The following is a 13,998-nucleotide window of genomic DNA, read 5'->3' on the forward strand; positions in this document are numbered from 1 at the left end:
ATCATCTAAGGCAAATCAAAGATGTCTTTTTCAGACTCTAATCATCAATTAATTGTTAATAATTGTATAAACAAACGCCTTGAGATACTAATTATTACAAATGAATGTTATTATTAATTATAGAAATATCTGATTAAAATTTTGTCGGAACGTATATTATACATAAAAGAAACATCCAATAATAATAATCTCTACAATAACATAATTGAATGCGTAAGTAGTTTCGTTCAAAACTATAATTTGATTTACATATTAATCAATCTTTAACACCAAAACTAGTCGCTGGTTTGCAAATATCCAGGGTTATGATCTACCCATTTAGAACACCAATGTAAAGACTGCAACTTACAGACCTAAAATGCCAAGAAAATAAAGCTGTTGTTTTTATTTTTTACTCAAAAACTTGCTGTGTTAAGAAAACAAGATGTTTTGAATTGTATCACTTTACATGTTTAACGAGAAATCGACTAAGAAATTTTTAATTAATGGTCGGTATGACCAAGCGACAGTCGAGTATAACAAAACTCGTTAATATCCCTTTACTGACTAGACTGAGTTTAATGTTGGTGCGATTGTTGTATAATGTTTGTTTAAAGCTAATGGCAAGGACTTTATAAACGTTATTGTACAAAGCTATCATAAATAAGTTTGTAAATCATTTACATTGTTACATCTTTTGTCCAATGATTGCTTTTCGTTACAACCGAAAGGTGAATTAAGATACGTTGTTAAATCGCGCATTAAAAACTAACATCAGAGACTCTCTCTCTCTCTCTCTCTCTCTCTCTCTCTCTCTCTCTCTCTCTCTCTCTCTCTCTCTCTCTCTCTCTCAGGTACTTACATTTGTTAGCAGGAATAGTTACTAGCACTATTCCATTACTTGTTATACTGTGCTCTAGGGAGAAATAGGTTACCTGCACAGATTTTCTTTGTGGTGTCGATATTTTGTTTTTTCAAAATTCATTTCCTTCATTCCATTTTCACTGTATAATGAAACTCCCTGAAGAAAACTAGTGTATATCAAGAGGTTCAAAAGCCTAAACGGACACCTCGATAAAATACAACCTTGTTAATGATTCACAGAAAATAACAATAATTCAGATATTTCAAAATAAACGGATAGACGAAAGTATTTTGTTCAAATACAATATCGATAAGGTGATGAAGTAATATGAGTCTGTTTTTCTGGAGTCTTCAAAACCATTTTATACCATTCAATGTCTAGTAGATTGACCATTCTGAACCACATAAGTAAATTTGTATGGCACGAATTATGATTTATATCTTATTATAGGATTCAATATATCGTATTATTAGATTTCAACTATGATGCTGTTGCATGTGATGCATGTGATAAAAATTGTTTCAATAATTTTGAAGCGCATAATTGTTTCACTTCTTTTCTGATTCAGCCGCATCCACACATATTTTTTGTATTTCTTACTAAAATCTATTGTAATTAATACATGCATGACCCGACAGAAATCTACCCGATCCAGGCCAGTTCAGACACAAAAATATATATATTAAACTGCTTTTAGATGCAATGTTTAGCTTTCACTTTGTAAATAAAAACTTAAATTGAATAGAAAAATTTAGAAAAATTACATAATTAACCAATGTCTTCTTTGTACTTTTTTGGTATCCGTTCGTGTATTATTTTTTTTTTAAATAGGGCTACATCAAAGCACGGACTTGTATGGACTGACCCCAGACATTCAAGGAGTTGTGGTTACGAAATTTACCCCCCCCCCTTCCAACACATAAGTGGAACATAAAGTATTCCTTATGTGTAACATTCTTATCAGCTATGATAATTATTTACTCACTAATCACGGATAACTGATGAAATAGTAAAACGGAAGATGTAAATATAATAAACGGTAAAACGCTCTCCTTGATGCTCCATTCGGGTATATGCATACCCGTATAGAGCACCCAGAATAGCATATTATTTAGAATACTCAGTATTATATGATCGTTTAATATACACCTTTTTAAAAATCATACATTTGAAATATGTCAAAATTGACTTATTTTCAACATAATTCTGCATGTGTTGAATCACGTTTAACATAACAGTATACTAGTAATTGCCGTGTTTCGAAATCACGCAAACGATCCTAACAGTATTAATATTAAATCATTATTGTGTATGTTGTTATGAATGAATATATCTATTCCATAACTTTTTCTTAAAAACATCTGATACAAAATATATAGCGGTCTGTAATCTAAGGATGTGATATCTATGAAAAATTGTCTTTTTTCGCTAATTTAACATCAGAGAAAGCTCTTGTTGTCAGGTTTATCTGAATGTTCTTTGCCATCACAACCCTGTAACTAAATTAAATCCATTATTAGCATTGATTTATATCAATCTTTATATATTAAATCTTTTAAAACATTGCACCACAGAAGAATTAAAAATCAACATACGCCTGGTCCTTGATCATGACAACAACGGTTGATTTCGGATCACGTTTGTAACATTTATTAATTTTGCAATTTGCTTCTTTAGTGTGTGGATTCCATTTTCCTTCACTATCCTTCCACCACCACCACTGATTGACTGTTGAATAGTTTGGCCCATCTGTGTCGATGTCTGGTGATTGAATAGCCTCTTTTGTACTATTTTTGAAGTACTTCCCTCTTGTCACTTGTAGGATACTGGTTGGCCTTACGTTTGAATCCTTTGAAGTTGTCATGCCAGCTTCATCATTTGTATCATTAGAGAGACAATGTGTATCCTCAAACTCTATGAAAAAGAGATATAAATTTTTGAATTGTATGAAATATTTTATCCAACACCGTTATATATTTTTTTGTATTGTAAATTTAAAAAAAAATTAGTTAATCAAATGTGAGCAATTAACTAAACTAAAATCATCGCTTTTCTTAATCAAGGTTGGTACCTATGCATATTTTAGAATTTTTTATACGCGATATGCTCATATAAAAAGAAAATTTGAAATATGTTTATACAACTGATTAACGTCAATAATAACATCATATCCAACTTATGCTCTCATAGCTTTCTTGGTCACACATGTAAATTTAAGATTAAATCGTATATTATTCAAGTTCACTTTGAATGCATGTAAATAACTCGCCCTCTTATATATATATTTATATATATATATATATATATATATATATATATATATATATATATATATATATATATATATATATATATATATATATATATAGAAGCAGAAATATTCGTTAAGGATTTCATTTCGTTATTTTCGTTGGCAGTAAAAATCTACGAAATTAAATCCATGACGAATTTTTAACCAAATTATAAATGAATACAAATGGTTACGATATGACGAAATTAAATGCCACCGGAATTATATTCTGTTCAAAAACAGCGAAATTTTGACCCCCCCCCCCAAAAAAAATATGTGCCTCTACAGTATATATATATATATATATATATATATATATATATATATATATATATATATATATATATATATATATATATATATATAAAATCAACAACACTAGGCATCTTAAAACCCCTTTCTTAATTGGACCACGAGCACTTTACAACACTTTTTGATCGGAATCATTTGGCTTCGCACGAGCTCTTGCATCCGTTGCATGCGTTATGTGGTCGCATCAAGTCTCCTAAAAAAGTGGGCATGCATACTATTCAGATGCGTCCGAATGTGACATAAAGTATTGCAATGCAACGCACGAACATTAGTACGAACATGTTCAAATGTTTCATGTACTTGAAAGAGCGATGTACGATTATTAAAGATCGTTAGATGATGAAGCGCAGCTCTTTATGCGTGTGTTGTGCGACTATGAGACTGTTGTTAACGTGTCTCATGTAATCTTGTAGAGGTTTACTATCTTTGCAAGATTTATCGATTTCAGTTTCCATGCTTTGCCACTAGTACATACTGGATAGTTTACTGGGTTATTTTCGCTCCGTGATATTTTTGCTTTTATTTACGGTTTTGCCTCTTGAATTTGTCCCATTTGTGGTAAAAAGAGACATTGGAATTCGCCAAGTTTTAATCTGCTGACTGACAAAAAGAGCGGAATGAGCGAAAATAGAACATGAGTGAGTAGTTTCCTAATATAGTATATACTATAAAAGCATATTTGCTTCAAGTAACAGTTGACCTTGCATTTGGCTTTTGTTTTTGTCATCGTCTTGAACATTATCTTCTCTTGCAATCAGCTATGTCTACTGTACTGAAGAGCACCGGAAACGTGCGGAATAAATACCCACTCTGACTCGTACGAGCATTCCAACGATGAAGTGTACATGTATGACCGGACAAGTGCCGCTCGTCTAATCGCATTGGCACTCGTTCAATTGTCCGATCATCTGGTCTTTCATGCGGATCGCATTATCTTAAAACACTTGCTTATATTGTACGTGTACAAAAGTCGCATATAGAAACAAGGAATATTGCAAGATTTCAATGCGATTACATTGCACATTGGTCTCTCTGAATCCTGTGAGTTTCGTACAAGTATTTTTTCCAATGTAATTATTTTGGCAACAGTTCATTACGACCCATATCTAATTTTGTCGGTCGCACGGATATTTTGAGGCTTCTGCTCGTGCGTCAATTGTGAAAGGGGCTTAAACTTGTCGATTAACCATAACGGTCGATATACATATACAAATATAATTGTTCTGTTTCATCTAACCGCAATAATAGCTAAAGAGAAAACAAGAGGCCCATGGGGCCACATCGCTCACCTGAGCAACAATGACTTGAAATGAGCGTCCAAAAGATATTGTGCCATATGGCCTCTCGGTAGAATAACAAAAAGATAATACATGTATTGTAAATTTTTCGAATTTTACACTTATTTTTGCATACACGTAATATTTGACATTGTACTTTTATGCAATACTATTTTTACCGAGAATAAAAAAATCCTACGATATAAAACTAAACATTTTGGTAGGGGTACACGGTTAACTTCCAATTCCCTATATTTTCGCCCCCCCCCCCCCTATGAGAGCATATAGGTACATTTTCTTCCTCAACTACTTACTAGTTATTGTATTTTTAAAATAATAATTAGAGGACTGCAGGGCCCGGTTTTTCGAAAGGTGGTTAACTCTAACACCGTGTTAACTCGGTGTTAAAGTTAACCACATGATTAAACGTTTTTCAAAAGTTTGTTGAGTTTAACCATGTGTTAACTCTGTGTTAACTTTAATCCACCCCCAGTACCTTGGTTAAAGATTTAACACAGTGATTAAATATGGCCGCCGGTGTAATGTTTTTGTCACTTCAACTGAAAAAGTTGGTCAAAGAAGCATTTTCTAAAAATTTTAAAGTTTAAAAAATCTTACATATGATTAAAACTACGGAAAAGCAACCGGTTTGACATAAAAAGTTTCAGTAATCTGTGTGATATAGTTATGGAAGAAGGATTTTGCATATGGTTCATATCCCTTATGGTAAAGGATCCCTTCATTGGAAAAGTCTGACAGCAGAAAAAAAGGTATGTTTTTCCTTTTTTGACCTTCACATTGGTTATATTGTTGTTGTCACTTATCACATTCAACAAAAATTTCCAAAATTATCAGTGAAATGGGTACTGTAAGTACAAAAACATTGTACAATTTTTCCTTGAATTTTTAAAACATCAATAAGAAAAGAATTTTAGCTTCTTGATAGATGAATATTGAGTGAACATGTTAGCATAATTTTATTTTCAATGCTGGTTACTGCATATTAAGATTTATCTCCCTTTTGACAAAATGCAAGTGGTGGATCATGATTATTTTTAAAACATCTATAAATAAATGTTATGTTCAGTCAAGCAATGGAAAAATACTAAAACTATCCATTTGGTTATATTAAATTTCTTAAAAATAATTGCATTAAAATCTTTTGAAGCATTTAATTTCTAAAACTCCATATAGTTTTTATTGATTTATTAAATTAATTGATATTTAAATTTGACCTGATTTATTTCATTTCACTGGGCAGATCCCTATCATGATGCACACATTTTAAGTGTATATATTTTATATGTATTTTACATTATTAATAATATATTTCTCACAATTTTTTAGTATCTCTATAATTTAAAAAAATCATTTGTTCTCTATTTTTGAATATAAGAATTATTAATTTCAAGATTTGAAATTAAAGATGGAGAACATGGCAGGTGTGAAAAAAGTATTCTGCTGGCCGGGTGACACTTACTGTGCTTGGTACCTAATTTTACCAAAGCCATACATGTATCTCATGAGGCCCACAAACTGCAGCTGAGGAGAAATTTAACCCAACATGCATACCAAGACCAGAAGTGAAATAGAGAGGTTCTTTTGTTCGCATAAGGTGTGATTCTATTACTTTTTTTTCACTGAAGGTTGGGTATTTTTAGTTGTGGTGACAATTTTTCAAATTATCATGGTATTTCACAAACAATATATAACAGAGCATTCTTATGCTTTAAGACTAAATATTTTAAAATTACCTGAAAATTTCAAGGGAACTATTATAACAATCAATCAATCAAAAAACCTGATTATTCACCATTACTGAATTATAAAGAGTTTAATGTCACCTCGATGTGAACTGCTCTGCTTATACCAAAATCATCATCTTTATATCAATATGCATGTAACTCATATTAATTAGACTCATATGCATACAACAGGGTACATACATGTATACATAAATCAGTACATGTTTTCTGATTATGTCCATTTTAAACAAAATTTGTAGTCAGAACTGTTATATTTGTCAATAATGAAGTGAATATAAATTCAGTTCAGTCCAAAAATATGACTATATTTGTCTTTATTTCACATTTGTTGTCTTTTTGTATACATTTTATCCTTTTTAATTCACAGATTTGCATGATACAGAAATTAACTGCCTGCATTGTTTTTATTGTAGAGGACTTGGGGACACTGAGAAAGATGAGTATTTCACGACAACCAACCTCTAAGCCTTAAACACCGTGCACCAAGAGAAGGAGAACAATTATTGTGACATTTCTACCGTACATCCTAATAAGCTTAAATTATAATACATATTGGTAAAAAAAATTGACATTTTTGGTTTTTTTCTCTCTCGCTCTCTCTATATCTCTGATCTCTCTCTCTCTGTTTTTATTATGAAATTGTTTAAAGTACCATAAACTGGAAATGATAGTTATTAAAGTATGTAAATTTAACAATACAAATTAATGTAAGCAATTTGCATTCTCTCTCTCTCTCTCTCTCTCCTAATGTAAAACAGTAAGTTGATAACTTTATATTTGTATATACTTTTATGATATAAAAGTTGAGATTTTCATCTAAATATATATAAAATACCTAATAAATAAACTAAAGTATACACAGAATGTTACACATAGATGACTCAATTGTTGCTTCCCAGAATGGGTTCCGTAATAAACTAGTCCGTAGCTTGAGAAACAAAGCGGTAACTTGTAACCGAAGATTTGCCTGATATTTTTTTATGCGTTATTATGAACAATAGTTGTTGGTTTATATAGTATCATAATGCAATCATTTGTACAATAATTATACATGCTTGTGCACCTGACTTAAAACATCGGTGTTCACATGAAATTTTATGCATATGCCTCAAATACACATTCAATTTTTTAAGCTTACCAGTTCAACCGAGAGTCGAAAAATTAAAGCCGTTAATTGTCTAGCAATCATGATTGTTTTTGTTTAGGATGATCTTTACATCAGTATTGCGTAAATTAGGTATTTGCATACAAAAATCAACAGAAAATGCACGTATATTTAAACGTTTAAAGAAACAGTACAATGGCTACATAGTTACATAAGTATAAATACCTTTCTCACTAGAGACATTTATTTCTCCCGGATGGTTTTCTATAGCTGCTATCATTGACCTTTTAAGAAATCTGACGCTTTCCGGAGAAAATGGATCACTACAGAAAGTTATGGCTTTTGCATATAAAGTCAGGGTACGATTGCAATAAATGTAGACTAATCTACAACACTGTTATATTTACAAAGATGCATATTTGACATCAACAGAGCGATATTTATAATGTAAAACACTTTTTACATGCAATAGAGTGGATTATCTTTTTTTCTTACTTGTTAGTTCATTAAATGAATAGGTGCATTGAATCAGTATATTTCCCTTGGCCAATTGATACGGTTTTTTTTCTTTTTCAAATTCATGTTGTAAATTTTCTAGCATAAAATATTACCAAAGCTGCAAATCAATCTTATCGTCGTATCCATATCTGTACTGGTGACAACTGCCATGTTTCCAATATACCTAGAAATATGAATTGATATATAATACAGTGGTAACAACGTTATTGTTGACAAACGACACGCACGTTTCTGACACACGAACGATCACGCACGATACACGAACGATCACGCACGATACACGGACGATCACTAACTTACTGAATTTTCACGATACACGAACAAAAACGATAAAACACGCAACCGAACGATTCTACACCATTAAACACGCAAAATCAAATCTAATTTTTAAGATTAGATTTAAGAAAACGTATTGCTTTAATTTGAATTGCTTTGTGTTTGTGTTTTTATTGAAAAGCGGCATGTACAGTAGCAATGCACTGTTTTATATTTTACGAGTAAACAATTTACACACCCATACAGAAAAAAAAATAATGATTTATACACAAATTCATTTATTTTGTCTCCATAACGAATAATTACTTAAGTGTAAATAAAATGAAGATAATGCATTACCTATACGAAATTATTTACATACGAGTTGACTGTTTATGTAATCCAGTTCCCTTACGTACGATTTGATTATGCGGGTTAGAGGTAAATTTGTTACCTTGTTCCATATAATTTCGATTTTACACATTAAATATTTTCATTCTTTACAGTACATAATTGATTTATTTCTATTTTTTTTTTAATTTTAAAGCGTCTATAAATTTTTTTTATTTCAAACAAATGTTTACACAATGTACCAGATAGGAATGCGTATCGTATTCTCATTTGAAAGAAAAACGTTGGGGATAATCGTTTAGTTTAAAACGGGGAGTGGGTAAGCTTGACCGCTTTCATTCAACGTGTCGCTCTTGCTAATATGATTAAAATTATGTGTCAAGACACAATGGATGCTTGATATAGGCTAACTATAACATTATGCAAAACTAACTCGACCGAACAAAGGATTGAATGAGCTGTGGAAGTTGATAAATGTATTAAACCACAAAAGAGAGAATGAATGTTAACTAATAACAACTGTCAATGTTCTTCTATAGAAAAAAGTTTAAAATTCACATTGTTTTACAAAAACTACTTGTCTTTGTTTTAAGAATAAATCATGACATTCCGTAAAAAAAGTTACAAAACGAAAAAACCGCACGATCACGCACGAAAAAAACCGCAAACTATTTTTCCTGAGACACACACGATCCCGCACGTTACAGGAACGATCACCCACGTTACACGAACTATTAAACACGATTGGCTTGTTAACAATAACGTTGTTACCACTGTAACAAGTGCACATTCAAATAATGTTTAAGTAATAATTTTTATGGTTGATGCAGTTTTGAAGTACCTAGCATCGTAGAAAAAAAATACATGTCACGTGTATTTCTGTTAATACATCTCTCTCTCTCTCTATATATATATATTTATAAGTGCGTTACAAAGAGCAGCGTTGAAAAGAGCAGCGAATAGTCCATCGACTATGCAAATCACTTAGCAACGGGTAACACAACGAATTGTTACATGCGCGCAAATTATGCGCGTACGGTTCGCCGTGGAATTCACGTCATTTCTATATAAAAGCAGTAAAAAATCTCTAAAATATAGACATTCAGTATAATAAAATAAATAGTGCCTGTTTGGGAGGATAACAGTTGAAATTGACACCCCTCGAAAACCATTGTAAACCTCCGCTTCGCGTCGGTTGACAATGGTTTCCTCGGGGAGTCAATTTCAACTGTTACCGTCCCAAACAGGCACTATTTATATAGTGTTACCCGTTGCTAAGTGTGTTGCTAACGCTGAGGGTAATAGAACGGATTATCGACTGCGTCTAAACCAATCAGATTTCAGTATTTAACATGGAAGTACAATAATTTGGAAATAACACAGTTTTTCTTAATTTTACAATTCGTTAAATCACTAGTATAGACAATGTAAATAATATTTTAAAAAGCAAAACGTACAATTACGGCCCCTTATTTATCAAAGATTTACTCCTGTTCATACAACATACCATTTTTACACGACTAAAACATTATGGTTTTGAAACATATTAGATATTTACAAAAACACTTTTGATTGAAATATTAGGGAGATAAAGTCATTCAAAACTACACTTTTAGAGAACCAATCTCTCGTGAAACGGGTAAGCAAATGGCAACAAAAGTGTACCCTATTTAAAAACCTGTTTAAAAACAATAAATACCAAATTGAGTGTTTTTTCTTTTAAATTTATAAAGTCTACTTCCTACAGTGTATGGTGATAAGAAATGTAATTGTAACGCATTACTTTGCAAATGATTCGCGTTAATTCGCGAAACAATTGCATTTATTTGCAAAAAATTGCTTTTTTGAAATTTTAGCATTATATCGCGGAAGTTACTTTTCTTACCAGTATATTTTCTAATTATTTTTAAATGTCAAAGTTTCGTGTTTGATCGGGAAGGTTTTGCATTAATTTGCGATTATTTATAAACGAGTCACAATTATTTTTAAAAGCTTTCCCTTGTGTGAAAGTGTTGCATTTTTTTAATATTTGCTTTGTTTGGCGACGATTGTGTGTTATATCTTGAAAGTTACTTATTTTTCCGAAAGAACATTTTAAGCTACGATAATAAGTCTCTATTGTTTTTCTTTGGCCTGTTTACAGTATATGTCCCACTAGTTGCCCTTTTTTTAAAACTTGATTGCTAGTTGTAAGCCAACATACAAAATATTGGGGTTTTATATTGTATCTGTTAAGAGAAAAAACAATGGAAAATTTTATCTAAAAAAAAAATAGTTATCTAAAAAATGAAATTAAAACATGTTTCCATGACAATGGTCCCTATTCGTAATATAACAAAAACGTTTGCAAAGTACGTACAAGAATCTCTCCATTATCATCTACCCTAAGAACCGTTCCAATGTTTCCAGCACCTCCATCTTGATTACCCCATTCCCAATCCGGTCCTAGAAAATACAAATAGCGAACATAAACTTTATTACTGAATATTTAGATCATATATGTTGCTTGCAAAACAATTTTATTTTATGACAAGCAAAATATAGGCTATACCAAACGGTACATTATTACTTATTAGGTTATACTGGCTCACTACGGAAATATATTGGGTTGATCAATCTCATAGATGGCGAGGCGAAGCCGAGCCGTCTATGAGATTGATCAACCCAATACATTTCCGTAGTGAGTCAGTAACTAACCTAATAAGTGTTTTGTTTTCCAGAGGACTATCAAGTGACATATTCATTCACAAATAGCGGTGATCTACGCAAAGCCATGTACAAGATGCCTTACATCTCGTCCAATTAAACTCATTTAAACTCTTCAAAATTATCAATACCACCTTTTAAATACGCTTAAAAAATCTTTGCTTCAGCCATATTACTTACAATGTTTTGTTGCTATTCAATTTTAAACTTCTGCAGAGATTTGAGCAAATTTAGACGCTGCCATTTTGTTCTGCTCCAGACACAACAATGTGACGTCAATATTCAAAGGGCAACTACTCTAATTTAAAAAATAATTCCAAAGGGCCACTACTCTAAATATTTTAATGACTTACTAAACACGATTTCTGTGTTAAATAATATGAAATATCGAGATGAATAGGCGAGGCGGCGGCCAATGACGGCCATATTGCCTAATATTAATCCTCACAGAACCTACATAGAGATATATGAGGCAATCACGTGCCATGTTTAATCCAATGAAAATGTGACATTTCAGTCCGAGGGAAAACAAAATGTAGTAGCTGTTTTATTTATAGTATCATGTGTACATAGAATATATGATTAAATTTTTTTTTTTTAAATCTAAAATTTGAAGTCTTGGTCTTATTACATTTTCAAAAAAGTATATCTTTAGGTTAACGGGCCAATGCTTTAGTAATTTTTAAATTTAATTCTATACCTAAATTTATTTTATAACAAATGCAAATAAACTCTATCAAATTATTTTTTGCAGAAAACAGAAATCGTCAAAAAAAATCATAATGCCAGAAAACAGGTGTTATTTTTAGCAGAATATCTCTCTTACGAGGCAAGAAAGTTGCTGCAAAAATAATACATGTGTAAGAGGACATCTAAATGTTGATATACTTTAAGAAAAGCAAACAACACGAAAAGAAAATTAAAAAAAGGTCATTACACTTTACAAAATTACACTGCACACTTACACTTAATGTAAAAACAACAACACAATGACAAAACAAACACATCCACAACTACATGTACTATCTATACTACTATATTAAAATAATAGACTCGACATTTTGGGGTTTAATACCGAGAAAATGGACGAGTACTGTCTTTTGTTTTATATATTTTTAACATCATTGGTACTTGAAGATTACCAATTTATTCTTATTTTTTCTCAATCAGGCTTCGATAATTAATAATCAACGAAAATTCCTTTAAAAAATCCGGAAATCGTCTGATTTTTTCGGATTTTACAATCTTGCGCATGCGCATTACATTCACTTTAAATCAGGGGATGCTCTTTAGTTTATGTTCCCACAATATTACATTTGCATGGATAAACTAAAAAAAACGATAATACAAATACGTGTAAATTTTCATTAAGAATTTTCTATATATTGTGTTTATGAAAGAAAATACGGGAGATAACTCTAACTCAGTGCGTTTAATATGAAATCTTCCGAGAGTTCTGAATGTCAACATTGTGTGCAAATTTGATGCATCTATTTCGTAAATGCCAGACATAATACGCAATGTCAACCCGCGCATGCACGGGTCAAAGTCTAGTAATCAATAAAACAAAAATGTTTGATATTGAAACGAATCCTAAGGTTATCACGTACCTCGAGTGACTAAACAACCCGGAGCAATGAGTTCATCTTCCAGTATTCTCGGTTCATCGCAAACCTTAACATCATATCTATTATTTTCGATAGGGTTTGATCCGTATCTGTATGGATATATCTTCTTATTTTTGTCCCATGCAATACACAACCAGCCAACTATTGGAATCAAAATTATAATATTACTTATATATTAGACTTGATTATTAATTGTTGTATTATAATCGTTATTTTATAGTTATATTAAAATCATAATTATTATAAATTGTGTTATTTATAAATAACATTTAGTTATACGTTTGTACGTAACACAGTAGGAGAAAAGAAACAAAATACATATGAAATATTATTGTTTTAATTGTAGGGCATTCCATTTATTGTGTTAACTGTAATGTTAACCATTTGTAGAGTGTCCAACAACTGTTCCAGGACCAAGCATATCTTGGTCACCCCACCGCCAATCACGTCCACGTTTTACCCTTGAACCCAACGGAAGCATACGGGGATCTCTTTCAATATAAAGCTGCTGTTCATTTTCAATCTCTTTCATTATATCCTTCAGCGAACAGTACAAAGGTTTCCTCAAACACAGTTCAATGATGTCATTCTATAATTATATGAATTAGTTTTCGTTACACTTGATCGTGTAAAGAAACAATACGTTAAAGCGGTGTTGTTGTTTTTTTAAAATCGAACTCAGACCTGCAGTAAGGTTAATAATTATATGTACAATGGTAATGCATTGTAATCATTACATTTTTTTTTAAAGTCATTTGATGTAATGTGTGATGCACCTATATTTCATTTACAAGGAAACGGAATGTAATTCATTACTTCCAAAAAATGCCTGTAATGACCATTACTTTTAAATTACATTTAAATTACTTTGCAGGCAAAGTTTTCAGGCCAGAATGCTGTTCTCTGACTAGCAATACTATTAAAAGTCTGATGATGATTAAATGC

At 31.4% G+C, this 13,998-nt stretch overlaps 1 protein-coding gene across 1 annotated transcript; it reads right to left on the reverse strand.

Annotated features, from left to right (window-relative positions):
* Positions 1–1,854: 1,854 nt before the first annotated feature.
* On the reverse strand, positions 1,855–13,696 carry LOC136276545 (uncharacterized). The gene is made up of 7 exons (XM_066088835.1): positions 13,435–13,696; positions 13,036–13,194; positions 11,079–11,164; positions 8,206–8,276; positions 7,820–7,917; positions 2,440–2,758; positions 1,855–2,343 (listed from the first exon to the last, which is right to left on the reverse strand). Exons 1-7 carry the CDS (start codon positions 13,583–13,585, stop codon positions 2,250–2,252), a joined length of 978 nt encoding a protein of 325 aa, XP_065944907.1. The 5' UTR covers positions 13,586–13,696; the 3' UTR covers positions 1,855–2,249.
* Positions 13,697–13,998: the final 302 nt, after the last annotated feature.

Source organism: Magallana gigas, chromosome 6 (assembly GCF_963853765.1).
Source record: "Magallana gigas chromosome 6, xbMagGiga1.1, whole genome shotgun sequence".
Classification (NCBI taxonomy): Eukaryota; Metazoa; Mollusca; class Bivalvia; order Ostreida; family Ostreidae; genus Magallana; species Magallana gigas.